Source organism: Bos taurus, chromosome 8 (assembly GCF_002263795.3).
Source record: "Bos taurus isolate L1 Dominette 01449 registration number 42190680 breed Hereford chromosome 8, ARS-UCD2.0, whole genome shotgun sequence".
Lineage (NCBI taxonomy): Eukaryota > Metazoa > Chordata > Mammalia > Artiodactyla > Bovidae > Bos > Bos taurus.
Window position 1 is genome coordinate 95,163,193 of NC_037335.1, and position 16,703 is coordinate 95,179,895.

The following is a 16,703-nucleotide window of genomic DNA, read 5'->3' on the forward strand; positions in this document are numbered from 1 at the left end:
ATGGTAACAATAACCCGGTGTACGAGACAGCAAAAGAGACACTGATGTATAGAACAGTCTTATGGACTCTGTGGGAGAGGGAGAGGGTGGGAAGATTTGGGAGAATGGCAATGAAACATGTAAAATATCATGTAGGAAACGAGTTGCCAGTCCAGGTTCGATGCATGATGCTGGATGCTGGGGGCTGGTGCACTGGGACGGCCCAGAGGGATGGTATGGGGAGGGAGGAGGGAGGAGGGTTCGGGATGGGGAGCACATGTATACCTGTGGCGGATTCATTTTGATATTTGGCAAAACTAATACAATTATGTAAAGTTTAAAAAATAAAATAAAATTAGAGAAAAAAAAAAAAAAAAAGAAAAAAAAAAAAATAACTAAATAAAAATTATTAAAAAAAATAATGTAGAAAGGTCTGATTGTCAGGACTTGGTATCTTGAATGTCTTGAATAGTATGAGAAAACATAAATGGAAGACGTAGATAAAGAAGATACAGAATGACTTCCATACTTCATCTTGGGAATTTTATGAATGGTGGAGCCATTACCTAGGGTAGATTTAAAACGGAAGGAGGCAGAGCAGATTTAGAGAGTGGGTAATGGGAAAAAATATATTATCTTTGCAGTGTCTGTGGAATATACATTTTTTTTCTCAGGAGCATGTTGAATACTTGTCTGATTATGATTATTGGAAAGACACAGAAGAAGCATTGTGGGCTGCAGGTAAAGAATTCTATTTCTTAGTTTGTCAGTGATCTCCTAAAAGGTCTTGGAAATATGACTTACTTTTTTTCATCTGTAATGTTTGGAGCATGGTGATGGAAACATACCTCTTAGTGAAGTTGTTATAAGTGATATTGAGCTAAAAAATAAAAAATTAACTATTATAAAGCCTTTGAAATATTGCAGTAGTTAAACATTCTGGTGCCAATAGCAACTGTTTACCAAGATAAATGCTTATATACCCAAGTTAGGTTCCTAAGATCATTCATTCTGATGGCCTGTGAATAACATTGGCTAAGTTGCATGGATTGCCTCTGATGTGGTTTTGAGAAGCTTTTGTTCTTTGCTTTAGACTTTTCATTACTCTAGCACTTTATTTCCCTGTTTTTTGCAGTAGAAGAAAAATATTGTCTTGCTGTTTATAACCAAACATCTTATGTCTATACTTCTACTATTGTTTATACTTCTACTACTAAAAAAAATAGATACTGCCTTAAGAGTTCACTAAAAATATATTAGCAATACACATGAAAAGAGAAACAATTGTAAAACATTGGCCATTTCTGGGTTGTTTTAAGGTTCTTCATTGAGGCTTCTCTGTCCATCAGTCCTTTGAGTAGGAAGCAATATAAAGTTTCTTCTGATTGTTACTACCAGCACATTGTAAAGATCTTTTTCCTTTAATCTATTTAGTACAGGATCTATTTAGTACTGGCCTCTGTCCCAGAATACCGTCAGAGATAAGGCTATTATCCTTTCATTGAGCATTATCCTGGGAAAGTCTTTATAAAATTGAACTCTGTTGCACCTGCTGACCTCCTTTTTTAAAATGAAAAAAGGGTGAGGATGAAGATTATGTTCACTGAATTCAAATGGAGCAGTGTGTTTGACAGCACTGACACAATATGCTTTAGTTAGGGCCTTTCGTGTTGTGCAAATCAATTCCCTCTTGGACTCTGAAAGAAGTAAGTGGACAATTCAGATCAGGAAGTTGATGATCACATTGGGTGCTTGCCCTGCAGTTACTGGTACAGTGGCTATTTTTTCTTGAGCAATTCTATAATAGGACTCCAGCTATTTTACAATTAATCTAAAGTGTTTGCTTGCCATGGCTGTCATATTTTCTCTAAAATTGCTATAAATAGTATCTAGTGGTGTTATCTTTAAACATGAAAGCCTAATTTTAGAAGTTGGACGCTTAATATTCATGCTTAACTAAGTCATTAAAATGGAAGAGAATGATAGAAAAGAATTTTAGAAACTTAGTTTCCTATTGAGTCTAAAGAGCTGCAGAAACTTGAAGAACAATGCCATGCAACTTTCAAGTATCTCTTTAAAAATATTTTACACTGCCCAATTACCTGAGATATTTTAATATAAAATAGATGCTACATGTATTTATGTAAATATGCTACTAAGCCCACATATTCAAACACTTCAGTTGGTTTGGAGGCAGCATTACTGATGTAGTGCAGGTTTGTGGCTTTCTCAAATTCTTTTGATTGAAAGTACAAGATGTAAATGAAATACACCTCTCCGTTTTGTTGTCCCAACAAATCTTTTTTTCTGTATTCCATTCTAGTTCCTTCTCATGTCCTCACATGATGTTTTCACAATTAATTCAGTGTTAAAATCTGCCTTCACATTATATTTTAAACATATTGCATGGTGATACAGTGCAAAATCTCATTATTGCTATAATATAAATGCAAAGCCATTCTATTTGTATTTAATAATAAAGTATTTGCCCGAATTAGTAACCTAGTAAGAACTTCAATAATGAAATACAAACAATTTACATGATATAATATAGTAGGCCTGAGCAAAATCAGAGCTAAAGCCTAAATGTCCCTAGCTAACAATGTCTTTGTACAATGAACCTTATAGTATAATAGTTGCCATATTGTAAAATTAGCATGTTGCTTGAATAAGACTTAATCAAGGATTTGGTGTACTGTATCCATCCAAATTATATACATATAAATGAAAATGAAAGTCACTCAGTTGTGTCCAACTCTTTGTGACCCCATGGACTATTCTCCAGGCCGAAATAATGGAATGGGTAGCCGTTCCCTTCTCTAGATCCTCCCAGCCCAGGGATTGAATTCAGATCTCTCTCATTGCAGGCAGATTCTAAGCAGATACCAACTGAGCCACCAGGAAAGCCCAAGAATTCTGGAGTGGGTAGCCTATCCCTTCTCCAACAGATCTTCCCAACTCAGGAATCGAACGGGGGTCTCCTATAATGTAGACAGATTCTTTAGCTGAGCTACCAGGGAAGCCCATATATATATGTATATATGTATGTATGTATGTATTGGCCATGTAGTCAGAAAATAACCAATCTAAGACTAAATTTAAGCTGTTTTAAACTATCTGAAAACTGAGAATCCTTTGATCAATTGATTGATTTGATCATAGTTCAGTTTATTTACAGTTACTGTCTCATGCCTCTTACATAAGAAAAAAGTAGTGTATTATCTGAATGCTATGTGCTATATGTAGCAACCTTAAATATTTAGTAATGGAAAGCATAGGAAGGAGAGATGGCATATGTAGTTGAAGAGGAGTTTTGTAGCCAAAGAGATCTAGGGTTTAATCCCAGCTTATTGATGATTAGCTATGTCAGTTATTTACCTTATCGCTTAACCTCTATTTTCTCCTCTGTTAAGTGGGCTTAGTAATGCCTGCCTAGTAAAGTTAAAGTAAATTATATAATTTATATATATGAGAGCAAAGTTCACCCCACCAGTGAGTTCACAGCGTGATGGGAGGAGGAAACGGGTCCTTTGCCCATCACAACTGTTCTCTTGGGATGAGAAACCTGCATGGGGAACAGAACCAGCCCCATAAATGGGCTGGTTTCAGCCTAACCCTCAGAAGCACTGGGGCTGGCAAAAACTCTTGGTTTCTTCAGGAGAACTTTTATCATGTTAGTTTTTTCCATTGTTTGAAGACATTTCTAGATAGAGTTGGGTCAGTTACAATGAAAAGTTGACTCTTTATAAAATTATATGTGTGTGCATGTATATTATATAGGGCTTGACATATGACACTCAATGAAGATAGCTCTAATATTTATTGTTATTACCCTAATACTGTTAATTAAACTTTCTATATAAGTTTCCAGAGAAGAATCTGCTTCAAATGATTAAGGATCGATACTATTAGACCAAATCAAACTTTTATTAATTCTATAATGTTTGAAAGTTGTATATGTTGAATTAATATTAACCTATAAAATAAAATTTAAATGAATTAATAAAAGAATTTATTCAGACTCTGTTCTGCTAGCTAACATATAGCTTTTCTTTCAACAGGCTCAGCACTATGCAGCTATGACCTAAAGCCTTCTGAATATGCATCATCAAAAGCAAAAGGTCTTTGCCCCAAACTACCTGTTCCAGCGAGGTAAATTTTACTGTATTTCATTAACTTGTTACTTTTGTTTTTGTAGGTAGATTTTAAACTGTATATGTTATGAGAAAAGAGTGACTTGATGATACCTGTTGCCCAGTTTCAGTACTTTACAATTTTTAAAGTAGTAATAGAAATGACAACATGAATTTCACATTATTTTAAAGAACAGACACACACACATACACACAGGCAAACAACATTTCTCATTCTCAAATACTTTAAATTTCTTTGGTGGGCTCACTTTTTAAAATTTTTTAATTAAATAATTTATTTATTTTATTTCTTGGCCACGTCTAGTGGCATGTGGGATCTTAGTTCCCCTACCCGGGATTGAACCCATGCACCCTGCAGTGGGAGGGCAGAGGCTTAATCACTGGACCACCAGGGAAGTCCCTCACTTTTTTTTTTAATGTCATAGTTTTCAAGTATAGAAAGCTGTTGATATTATAAACCTTATAGCAAAATTTGGAAGTCAGGTCTCACAGTCTCAAAAGATTCTTTGAAGTTTCTTTGAAGTTGATCATCCTAACTGGTATCATTTTTAAATTACCTTTATAAATTTAAAAATATGCCAGTGATTAGTCTCCATACTTTATTTCTGGCTATATCCTTTAGGTACTTTCTCTGTAATAAGCTGTTTGTCCTAATCAACAAACATTTATTATTAAGTACCTACTATATGTAATGGATACAAAGATGAAACAAGAAATATTGTTTATTTGAAAGAATTTTAAAATTTTGGGCCACGTCACACAGATTTGGGCTTCTGGGGTTTTAGTTCCCTGACCAGGGATCAACCAAGGCCTTCAGCAGTGACAGCATGGAGTCCTAACCACTGGACTGCTGGGGAATTCCTTAGATATTTCTTTTATCTTTTCTTTTTTTTGGACAGATCTCATAGTAGTTTTAAGTAAGCAAATTTTAAAATTATAAATTGATTTTTTTTTAAAGGAAATAGATTCTCAAGCACTGTAGAATATATCCTCAGAATTAGGTATATACTGTTTGGAGCATGTCTGGTCTTAAGAACCTTGGCATATATCACTAACCATGTATATAACATGAACATTTCCCAGGGATACGGAATCAAAACCCCTTTTATTGTATCTTAGTAAATTATAGAAGCTATTGGTTAAAATTCTCATCTTATGTCTCCTTTCCTTCAACTGACTTAGGGGTATTACTTATGCTTCATTAACTTGAATTTGAAATTTTTTGTTGAAAAGCTGACAAGGACGTATCAGTTTAATTGATTTCCTGCTCTTTTAGTTTTGTCAAGTTGCTATTGAAATTAAAATTTAAAGCCTACAGACAGAAACACAATGGGACTGTTTTAAAAGATACTAAATAGGAAGGACCTACAAATTATCCCCTTAGACCAATAGGTAAGGAGACTCCATTCATGAAAATTGAGAATATTAGGGAGGCTGTGACAATAAAGAAAAGAGATTCTTTGAATAGAGAAAATTATCAATGTAAAAACAAGAAAAGCTCTGTTCTCTTATCTATTCAACTGCTAACGCCTATTTTAAACGCATATTTGAGTATAGAGAGTCACTATTTTAAGGCATAAATATAATAGGTATGAAAAAGCCATGGTATGAGAATGAAGTTGCCTGCTCTAGTATAATATACGTGGGTTTAGGGTAGAGGGCAGTTCATACTGCATGTCCTCCTGCACCTCTGACCTCTGACTCTACCATGTTGAGGGCTCCCTGTTCCTGGTTATGCTGGGTGATCCAGTCTTGGCTGCATACTCATGAAAGTCTCATGTACAGCATCCTAAGGGCATTCACTAGGACAGAAAACATAGAATTAGGGGCTTGAATGTTAGAGATGGACAGGCTTGGTAGCATGGTTATCCACTAATGTCTTAGTAATCCAAGATGCAATGATGAATCTATACTGTCTGAAAACTATTTATATAAATGTTTATACTTTATTTAAAGATCCTCATGTTTTACTTATCTTAGTAGTTCACAATCTATCACTTTTGTCTGAACTCACCTTTTTGGAAAGTAAATGAAAAGAAACAATTGACAGAAGGAAGGCAGATCAAGACCTTGTACATAGTAAACCTAGTATCTGGCAATCAAAGTGAAAGGATCAGAAAACAATAAATTTGTTGGAATAAAAAATTTAGGTCACTACCCTGTTTCACACATAGATTAGATACCAAATCTCCAAAGACTAGGAAGATCTAGTGTCTGTCCTTAAAAAGAGTAGGGACTATACTTTGATTGACTTTTTTATATGTACTAACACTTTTGACTAAGACTAGGCAAACCTGTGATGCAGGCAAATGGCCCTCAGCATAGACAAGTCTGTTAAGCTCTTAGTAAACCAAGTTTCCTCATATATAAAGTGGGATTATCAATACCTCTTGCATGGAGTTGCTGTAAGAATTAAATAAGATATTATGTGTTAAACATATGTTATTGTGCTTGGTGTATGGCTCAGAGTATTATCTGTATCAGCGTCTAGAACCTTCCCACGTCATCATCCTTCCTGGGTACTCAGGAACTTTCTGCAGATGAAGGTAGTGTCTATTTGAAAGAAAAACAGTGGTAAACTAATTTGCAGTAAAACACTAATGCCACACAATTGCCAAATGGTTACTGTTCCTAAGAGCTTTTGAATTTTACAAACTAGTGCCTAGAAAGGGCCATATTGTATCCAGATTCAGAACTCTGTTGGTGATGTGCTGAACATGGTAGCCATGGGGGGTTCTAGCCAGCCTATATATATATTTATAATGCTTAAAGTTCTGAGTATAGCTAGAGAAAACTGCAGTACTAGAAACAGATTTCATAACTTCAGTTTACTCATCAAACAAACATTTATTTTGATACTTTCAGATGCCAGAAAGGACACTAGGTGTTAGAGAATTAACATGATACAGAAATAAGAAACTAATAGTCATGAAAAAAAATAGTTTATCTATATTTTTTAAGTGAAGGACCAAGGTGAATTAGAATTTATAAATCACCTATTGGGTGTCAAGCACTGTTTTAAGTTTCTTGTGTTATCTCATTGAACCCTCTCAAAAGCCTGTAAGGATATTGTCTCTTATAAGAGAAAGGTTAGATAGATTGCTCAAAGTCACACAACTAACTGTTGAGAATCAGAATTTGAATTTAAGATCTTGTAAAGTCTATACCGGAGAAGGAAATGGCAACCCGCTCCATTCTTGCCTGGAGAATCCCAGGGACGGGGGAGCCTGGTGGGCTGCCGTCTATGGGGTCGCACAGAGTCGGACACGACTGACGCGACTTAGCAGCAGCAGCAGCAGCAAAGTCTATACCACAGTTAGTTTGAAGCGGGAGAAAGGGAGTATAGAAATGAAAGAGGAGAGAAAGGAAATAAAATGAAACGTGTGAACATCACTGCATAGTGCCATTAGATTCTTGATTACTTATTTCCTGCCTTTGCTATGCTATAGAGATATTGCCAGAACCCTTTTTTTGTTTTATTTCTTTAATAAAATTTAATTAGAAATCAAGTGTAATGGCTTATTTATAACCTGGAGGTTTAAAATAGTTGTGTGAGGTGCAGACTTCTGTCTTATGAAAGAAGGCATATGGACAAAAGATATTAGGCATTGTTTGTCATCATACTTTGAGGGAGCTCATTAACTGTGGTAATCTGGACTTAAAGGCAGATAAATGGCAATATGTTTGCCCAGGTGAGATACAGTTTTCCTGTGAGTGGCTAATTTAAAAAATCTTTAAAAGACTCATTATAAATTCATTTGTTCTTGTTGACTAATGTTTCAATAATGTGAAACGGCATCAGTTAGTTCCTAATGGGATGACATTGACTTCTTAAAGATTCAATATTCTGTGGGCTTTAAAAGGTAGAAAACTTCCTATAAACAGAATTCTTTATGCTTTTCCTCCTAATTAAGAAGCACAGAGTGTGTCATTTGGGTTAGACACTAAAGTAGAAATGATCTCATGTACTAGGCTCTCAGAAGTTTAACTTTTCTGAGAGATATACAAAATCAGATAGCTCATCTTAAATTCATTATATCACATGGGATTTAAGTGGTAAAATATAAGACAAACCATTTCAATGCCATGATTACTTAGAATTTTTAAATAGTAAAGCAATTCAAGTATTAAAAACTTGTGACTGGTCAAGTTGTTTCTGTTTGGGAAAGAGCTGAATTGAGAAAAAAGAATGACAAAGGAATCTAATACTTTTTATTTTTGAAGCTAAGTATTTAATTTCATTTTTGCTGTTGTGTCCAAATGTTATCCTCTCTTTTATTTGCCTTCTATTCCTTTTATTCAGTAACACTAGATTTACCTGTTATTCCTTACCACAAGAAAAGATTTTGACCATCAGATAGACAATGTAGTTAATCAGCTTGTGCTATTTTTATACCTCTAAATTTAGAGCTGTCAGATTTTTTTTAACTGACATAGATTGAATTATAAGGCAACAAACTGTTGTTACTTTACTCCACTTCTTTGAAGGATACTTATAAAAGTATTCTTTCTAATTGACCAAGTGTTTATATACAGTATACAAATGACTTGAAAGGATAAGTTCAGAGCTGTTATCACTCAGCTTTTCCCCTTAAATAAAAATGAAGGCTTAGAATTTTAAGACTATAAGTCTTCCCTTTTCAAATCAGCTGTCCTCATTATAAGTTTGGAAAGCAGAAAAAAGCTAAAGCTACTGGGCATCCTGCTTATATTAATTTAGAATCACTGATTTATGAGTAGCATGATGATGATGAAGATATGTGAAAAGACTTACAGAGAACTTAACTCCTACCCTTTCATGACACATGGAGGGACAGAGAAGCAAAAAGACAGAGTGACCTGCAGCTTTGTAATTTTAGGAGAATCACCCAGGGCTTCTGAACCCACGTCCAGTTTTCTTTGCCACAGGTTCCACTCCCTTTTGGAGATCTTGTGTATTTCTCTCTGAGTATAAAAATATACCAACATCCTATTAGGATATGGGAGATTTAGGAGGAGCCACTTCTTGACAGAGTGTGAGGTTTATGCGTACATGACAGGAAAAAGGAAAACGGGAGTAAGACCAAGAAAACTGGTGCATATTACAAACAGAACATCAGTGTTCTTAGGTGGATGTATTTTATGTTGAAGGTTGGAGGCAGGTGAGTTAAACAGAGTTGACATCAGAGATTTTAGGATAATAAATAAAGCAGATGAAGATGTAGACATTCATAGACCAGAGAGGGCTTTAGTTTTGAAGGATAGAAAACCAGGCTTAAAATATGGTTAGAAGTCCTTAGACAGGGACGTTAACCTGGCAAGGACAGTATCAGGAAAAAAGCAGTTGTAGGTCACAACACAGTTGTTAGTTTAAAGGTTTCTGTCCCAGGTCAGTCTCCACTGAGTAAGAACTTGTTAATATTTTTTGATTCTTATAATATTTCTAACTAAATCTATTTTATATAAAAGAAATCTATAATTTAATATATTTTCAAATCATTAATGAAACAACTTTTGATCAAAAAATGGTGATTTACATATCTGTAATTCAAGCATTACTCAGAATGCTCTGGCTTTCTGCAGTTTGTGTCAAAATATCAAATCTTTGGCATTATCTTTCACCAACACCATTTTGAAGGTATATACAAATACACCCACATTTGTATTTGGAAGCAGTTTTTTTAAAATAAACATGCCTATAATTGTCATTTTTGGATATATTTTACTGTAAAGCATAAGTAAGGTAAGGCTAGATCTTTAAAATTACATTATTTTATTGCTCCGTAAAGTTTAACAGCATGGAAGATGCTTATTCTTACTCCCAATGGTGCTCATGTACCAATATTAAAGGAAAATCAATATATAGTTCACTTATATTCTTACTTGAAAAGAAGCATTCTTACTGCTTTTTGAGGAAGGAAACAAAAACAGTGTTTTGCTTCAGGTCATACAAAGTTGCTTTGCTGGGATTAGAGACTTTGGGGATTTGGTGCTCAACCATGTAATCTGTTCACCAATTTGACCAAAATACAGTACCAATCAAGAATGAGAACACACTTACATCAGTCCAATCAAAAAAGTTATAAGAACTATGACTGATAGTCCTATGCATAATTCTGAAAATGCGGGATTCATGTTAGTAATGACTAAATTTTAACTTAGTTCAGTTCAGTTCAGTCGCTCAGTCGTGTCTGACTCTTTGCGACCCCGTGAATCACAGCACGCCAGGCCACCCTGTCCATCACCAACTCCCGGAGTTCACTCAGACTCACGTCCATCGAGTCAGTGATTTTTTAACTTAATTTTAACTCAATGCACATGTAAATATGTGTTGTGCATAAATAAGGACACATGTGGGCTCTTTTAGAATTCGAACAAATCACAACTGAGGGCATGTTCATAGAGCTTTGCTTAAAATCTCATTAATTAGATCTGCACTTGCTCTCAGAAGCTAAAATAGGACCATGTTATAACAAACTATACTTCCACCACGCTTTATACATAGCTATGTTCCTTCACAAGTAAGAGCCGCAGTCAGTATAAACCTGATATAATTGATTCTTTTTTGGACACAAATAATCTCCTAATAATAATAACATACAAAAAGAAAAGAAAAGAATCTGTAATCCCATGACTATAACAGAGATTTTTCTTTAGAGTTTTTCCCCTGTTCTCATTCTTAGATCTTTAATACAGAGATGTAATCATCACATTAGATATGTTTTTCATTTTTTCCCCTTGTATTGTTATAAGTTCTTCCATATGCTAGCATTCATAGTTATTGTTTCAAATAGCTGCATATTCTGCTGTATGTTGATGTCTTGGTATGACTACTTTGTATGAGTTAATAAGCTGGTGCCTCAAATACCTTTTTTAATTTAAGGTTTTGTATGTTGTTCTGATAGAGCAAATATTCTATTAATGGTGGCACATTTCAAGCAAAAGTATATGTTTTTTTATTTTTAAATAGCTTACGGCAAAAATTAATTTTCAGTTCAATAAAGTAAATGTTTGTAAGTTTTGTCATCTGCCTCTTGATTGATAGATGTGTAGGCTGAGGAGTCTAAGTGTTTGGTTTTGTTTCTGGTAGTTGTGTGTGTGTGTATATGTGTGTGTGTTTCTTTTCAGAAGGGGAGGGTAATGTCTTCTGTTGGAATATGCACTCCACCCTCTTTGATAAGCTTGTGGTAAGATTTGCATCACGCCCCATGACAGTCATCTTCATAGCATTAAGCTCACAGCTCTTAGCTCCCATATGATGTGTGGAGGGTGGAGTGTATTGCAGTCATATTCACCTTTCATTTGTGTGTTTGATGTGGCATTTATATTAAGTAGGAGTAATTTTTTTTCTGATTTTTTTTCTTGTGTCACCAGTGCACCTATTCCATTCTTCCATCGCTGTGCTCCTGTGAACATTTCCTGCTATGCCAAGTTTGCAGAGGCCCTGATCACCTTTGTCAGTGACAATAGTGTCTTACACAGGCTGATTAGTGGAGTAATGACCAGCAAAGAAATTATATTGGGACTTTGCTTGTTATCACTAGGTAATTGTTTTTCTCATTATTAGCTATTACATAGTATTGCAGTAGAAGACTGTTCTTTTAACCAAAATATGAATACTGCTGGGGATACTTGTAAATTGTTTAACTTCCCATAGCCAAAATAATTGTTTCAGATTATATATAGTTATAAGTATACACATATTTTTTAAGGAATATATATATATATCTGAAACTCATTTCCCTTCCTTTTCCCTCATTGGAGAAAACTGGTATATTCCCAAAGTTTGGTTACTAAGTCTGTAATAACACTTAGTATGATAATAGGAGGCTTCTTTTAATGAGTCAGCACCCCTTTGTTTTTAGTTATGATTCCAAAAGGCTTACTTGCTTATAAAAAGAAGTTATATATTCTTATATATTTCCATCAAAAAACATAAATTTCTGATAGGTTACATTTGGATTATATGATTTTTTCATTGCTACAATTAATGTTACTGTATTGCTGGAAAAATTAGGAAATCTCCACTTGTTAGCCAGTGAGTTTTTTGGTCAATAAATAGGTAATAAAATAAATAAATAAATGTGATTTTCAAGTTGTAAGTTCCCTATATTATCCGAGAACTGTATGTAGCCATATCAGAATTTATAGAGTGTTTTAGTTGGGAGAAGTAAACTGTAGTAGGAACCAAAGAACTATTTTGTTATATACATAAAATGAGTGTTTATGCCTGTTAACACCAATTATAGTCATTGAGAAGACTAGCCGTATTTCTGTCTTGTCATTAGAGAGTATTTTCTTTTTGCTTAGGTAGTACTTGACTCAGTTGAAATAATGCTGTCCATATGAAAAGCTATTTCTGTGATATTTGAAACGCTCCCATCTGTTTTTGGTTCCTGTACATTTATTGCAAATGTGAGTACCTCAATAACATTACCTAGTCACAGATCCCAACCATTTAGTTGGCTTTGCAAATGGCCCAAGAAAACTTGACTATTAGTCTAGCCTTATGTAAAAATTATTTGATTTCTGAAATAGTTGAATACTTGAAATAAGAAAAAAAATTCCAAACCTAGAAATGTAGTGCTAATAATGTTGTTAAGTCATTGGAATTCCATTTTTTATTAGAATAGTTTTCTTTTTGAAGTTTAAGATCTTTATTCGTTTGTGAAACAAGACTTTAAGTAATTAGAGATAAACAAATTATGATTTCAGAAGTGAATTTCCCTACACAAGGGTTAAATCCTCTCAGTTTTTTGTTTTGAGATTTTTTCACTCAAGATTTTGTCACATTGGGGTGGGTATAGGAGTTGGCTAAATAACTCAGCTAAGCTTTGCTCCTTTTTGAAGAGCTTCTCAATCAAGACTCCTGACCCGAGTTGAGAAGTAAGGTCAGGAATTTTGACTTCAGTAGTTTTCAGGATATTATTCTATAGAGTCAGACCGTATCTTGGAGTTTTAGAGGAGAAAAAACTAGAAAAAGATAATATACCATCTGACTTGTTGGCCAAAACAAACATCCGAGAAGTTGGTCCTGCTGAAACGCATAGATGACACAAGGAAGTGTAGCATTTAATTTAACCGATCTCTGTCTATGTTTGGTAATTTTCTGGTCACAAACATGGCATGTCATTCTCTACACTTTGTGTGTTGTCATCTGTTTGCATGCGAGTTCTGGTCTCTTCCTGTGGTGAGTCCACAACAGTGCCGTGCTGTCTTTGAGTCACCATATGCATTTGCATGTATTCTGTTCTGTCGTTTATAAACCCACAGTTAGGGGCTTTTGGCTTTAAGTGATGCTGTTCAAGTGATACAAGTACTCAAGTCAAGGTACAAAAGCAGCCAGTTTCCATTCTTACCAAAACTGGGGTCGTGAACTTGTCAATAGCAACAAATTATTTTCCCTAGGAGAAAACAATTGAAAGAGTTTCTCTTTATATTTTCTAATGTTTTCAAATGATATTCTGTGTGTCCTTTATCTTCCCTACAGTTCTGTCCATGATTTTGATGGTGATAATCAGGTATATATCAAGAATACTTGTGTGGATCTTAACATTTCTGCTCATCCTGGGTTCACTTGGTAAGCTACTTTTTCCTTTGTCACCCCTGATGTCATCTGTTTTATGTTTTCCTTACATTTATGCTTCCTTATTTTGTTTTCCCTATCTTTCTTTGCTGTATGAATTATGTTTTCTCTGGTTATTTTCACCCTTGCTTTGGATAGTATACATTTTATTTTTAGTTCTGCAGTTGGTAACCTATATATTTTCAGAAAATATTCTTCAATCTAGAATTCTATGGTTTTTAAAGGCTGAAAGGAAGCAGTATTTGTTGAGTCCTTCTCCCTTTAAATTTAGCATAAACTTTTCTACCTTTCTAATTCTATTTCTTTCTGCCCATTTGTACTTTTTGGCTCTTATTAAATAATTTGAGTGTTCATGTTCAGGTTATTATTAAAGTTAAAATATTATTTGTTGTATTTTTTTTTTAAAGACTTTTGCTTACCTTTGCCTTAAGATTCTCCTTACTTGGTTTTAGTGATAACTGCTGGTCCTGTTTTTATTTTTTATTACAGTATAGTCGATTTACAATGTTGTGTTGGTTTCGGGTGTACAGCAGAGTGATTCAGTTATTCTGCTCCTATTTTTATAAAAGTCCGTTCTTGAGTTCTTAATTTCAATTCATATTTGTTTTGACTATAATCTGAGTTCAGTAATTTATTCATGAAGGACTTGTGGGCTGTATATATTCTGAATTCTTGGTTATCTAAGATTGCCTTTGTCATCACATGTGAATGTAAAATTGTTGCATATAAAATTCTTGAGATACACTATGTTGCTTTATATCTATACTTTATTTCAGAGAACTTTGATTATCAGTCTAAGTTTGTTCCTTTGTCCATAACCTACCTTACTTACCAGATATTTATGTAATTTTTAACTTACAACTTAAAATCTTTGTCTAGTTCAGAATCTTAACTAAGTTTGCCTATGATCTCTTTTGGGAGGATCTTTTTTAACTTTGAAAAGTTTTCTTTATTTCTGTGCTTGATTATTGTTTCTATTCTAGTGGTTTTTGACTGAAGATTCTTGTTATTCCCCAGTCATCTACCAAATTAGCATTTTTAGTCCTTTTGTCATTTTCTTTACATTCAGGAAGAACTCTTCAAGTTTATCTGCTATATTCCTCAGTATCACTTCTGTACTTGATTACTTAATTTTGTTATTCCAATTTCATCTAATTTGTAGTTCTTCCTTCTCTCAACCATCATACTTTTCATTTCAGTTTGTAGCCTTCAAATCTAATTGGGTGCTAGATGATGTCTTAGTCAGATTGGACTGTTGTAGCAAAGCACCATAGCCCTATAAACCACAAACATTTATTTCTCAAAGTTGTGGAGGTTGAAGCGTACAAGATCAGGGCACCAGCAGATTTGGCATCTGAAGGCTGACTTCCTGTTTCCAGCCATCTGGTGGCTGTCCTCACATGGCAGAAGAGGGATAGGAGTTCCCTGAGGTCTCTTTTACAAAAAGGGCACTAATCCTATTCATGAGGGCTCCACTCTTATGACCCCTTCATCTTCTAAAGGCCCCACCTCCAAATACCAACACAGTGAGGATTAGGATTCAGTAGATGGATTTTGGGGAGACATAAGCATTCAGTTCATAACAGATGAATCAGATCAGATCAGATCAGTCACTCAGTCGTGTCCGACTCTTTGCGACCCCATGAATCGCAGCACGCCAGGCCTCCCTGTCCATCACCAACTCCCGGAGTTCACTCAGACTCACGTCCATCAAGTCAGTGATGCCATCCACCCATCTCATCCTCTGTCGTCCCCTTCTCCTCTTGCCCCCAATCCCTCCCAGCATCAGAGTCTTTTCCAATGAGTCAACTCTTCGCATGAGGTGGCCAAAGTACTGGAGTTTCAGCTTTAGCATCATAGCTTTTAGAATAAAAGTAGATTTGAATCCTGTCTGTTGTTCAGTTGCTCAGTTGTGTCAGACTCTTTGCGACCCCATGGACTGCAGCATGCCAGGCTTCCCTGTCCTTCACCATCTCCTGGAGTTTGCTCAAACTCATGTCCATTGAGTTAGTGATGGACTAGCTCTAGCTTGAATCCTAGCTCTCCCACTTACCAGATATGTGGCATTTGGCATGCTATTAAACTTCCCTAAATTTTCAATTTCATCATTTGTAAAGTGGCACTGATAATACCCACTTAATAGCATTGTAATTAAATGTAGTTACATCTATTTGTGCTAATTCCTGGCACAAGTTTAAATGATTAATAAATGATATCTACTGTGGATGTTGTGAACAATGTCCTTAACATTGTAACAATTATCTTATTCTATATATTTTCCTGTAACTTCAGCCTTTCTCTCAACTTTTTCTGTTTAGCGAGAATGTATTTTATTCCTGTTTTTGAGGATATTAAATAGTTTTCCAGGCAATTTTCTTGTACCTTCAAGATTCCAAAATGGAAGTAGCATGTCCCTTTCTCAGAAACATTTTCCATAGACCCATTTGTTTTGCTTACTCATCTTCAGTACAAGAAAAATTCATGCTTAGTATTTGCTTACAAATACTAAGGAATTTCCCTTTGACATTATTCACTCTTGACTTGAGTGCAGATGGATTGAGTTGATTTGCAAAGATCTTAGCCCAGTGCTTCTCTCTCAGGCATTTCTCTTGTCCACCTCGATATATACATGCCTCTGCTCTGAACCTCCCATTTCCTTACCACAGCCTACAAGGCCTTACAGTATGATCTGGAAGCCAGCTCCTGCTCTACCCACATCTGTTATCACTTTTTCCATTGCTCATTGCTGTGGCTATAATGGCCTCTTACTTTCTCTCCTGCTAGGTGTGGCCCCATCTCAGCATCTTAGAACTTACTATTCCTTCTTCTCTGGAACACTCTTTCCTTAGTTTCATAGATTTGTTTTCTCCCTGTCTTTGATTCTTTTGCTCAGATATCATCTCACCCCAGAGAGGGCTTAGTTACCCATCATATATAAAATTGTACTGCTTTCCCAACAGTAACACTTCTATCCCTCTTACTAAGCAGCTTTTTTTTAGGTTTAA

At 35.1% G+C, this 16,703-nt stretch overlaps 1 protein-coding gene across 4 annotated transcripts in view; it reads left to right on the forward strand.

The window, feature by feature from the left end:
* SLC44A1 (solute carrier family 44 member 1) overlaps positions 1 to 16,703 on the forward strand; it is a 232,341-nt gene that overhangs the window by 128,605 nt on the left and 87,033 nt on the right. For all 4 annotated transcript variants that reach the window (XM_024996304.2, XM_024996303.2, XM_059889516.1 and 1 more), the window contains exons 5-7: positions 4,041 to 4,131; positions 11,487 to 11,656; positions 13,603 to 13,692. In XM_024996304.2, the coding sequence (XP_024852072.1) occupies positions 4,041 to 4,131; positions 11,487 to 11,656; positions 13,603 to 13,692 (351 nt within the window). The remainder of the gene's footprint in view (positions 1 to 4,040; positions 4,132 to 11,486; positions 11,657 to 13,602; positions 13,693 to 16,703) is intronic.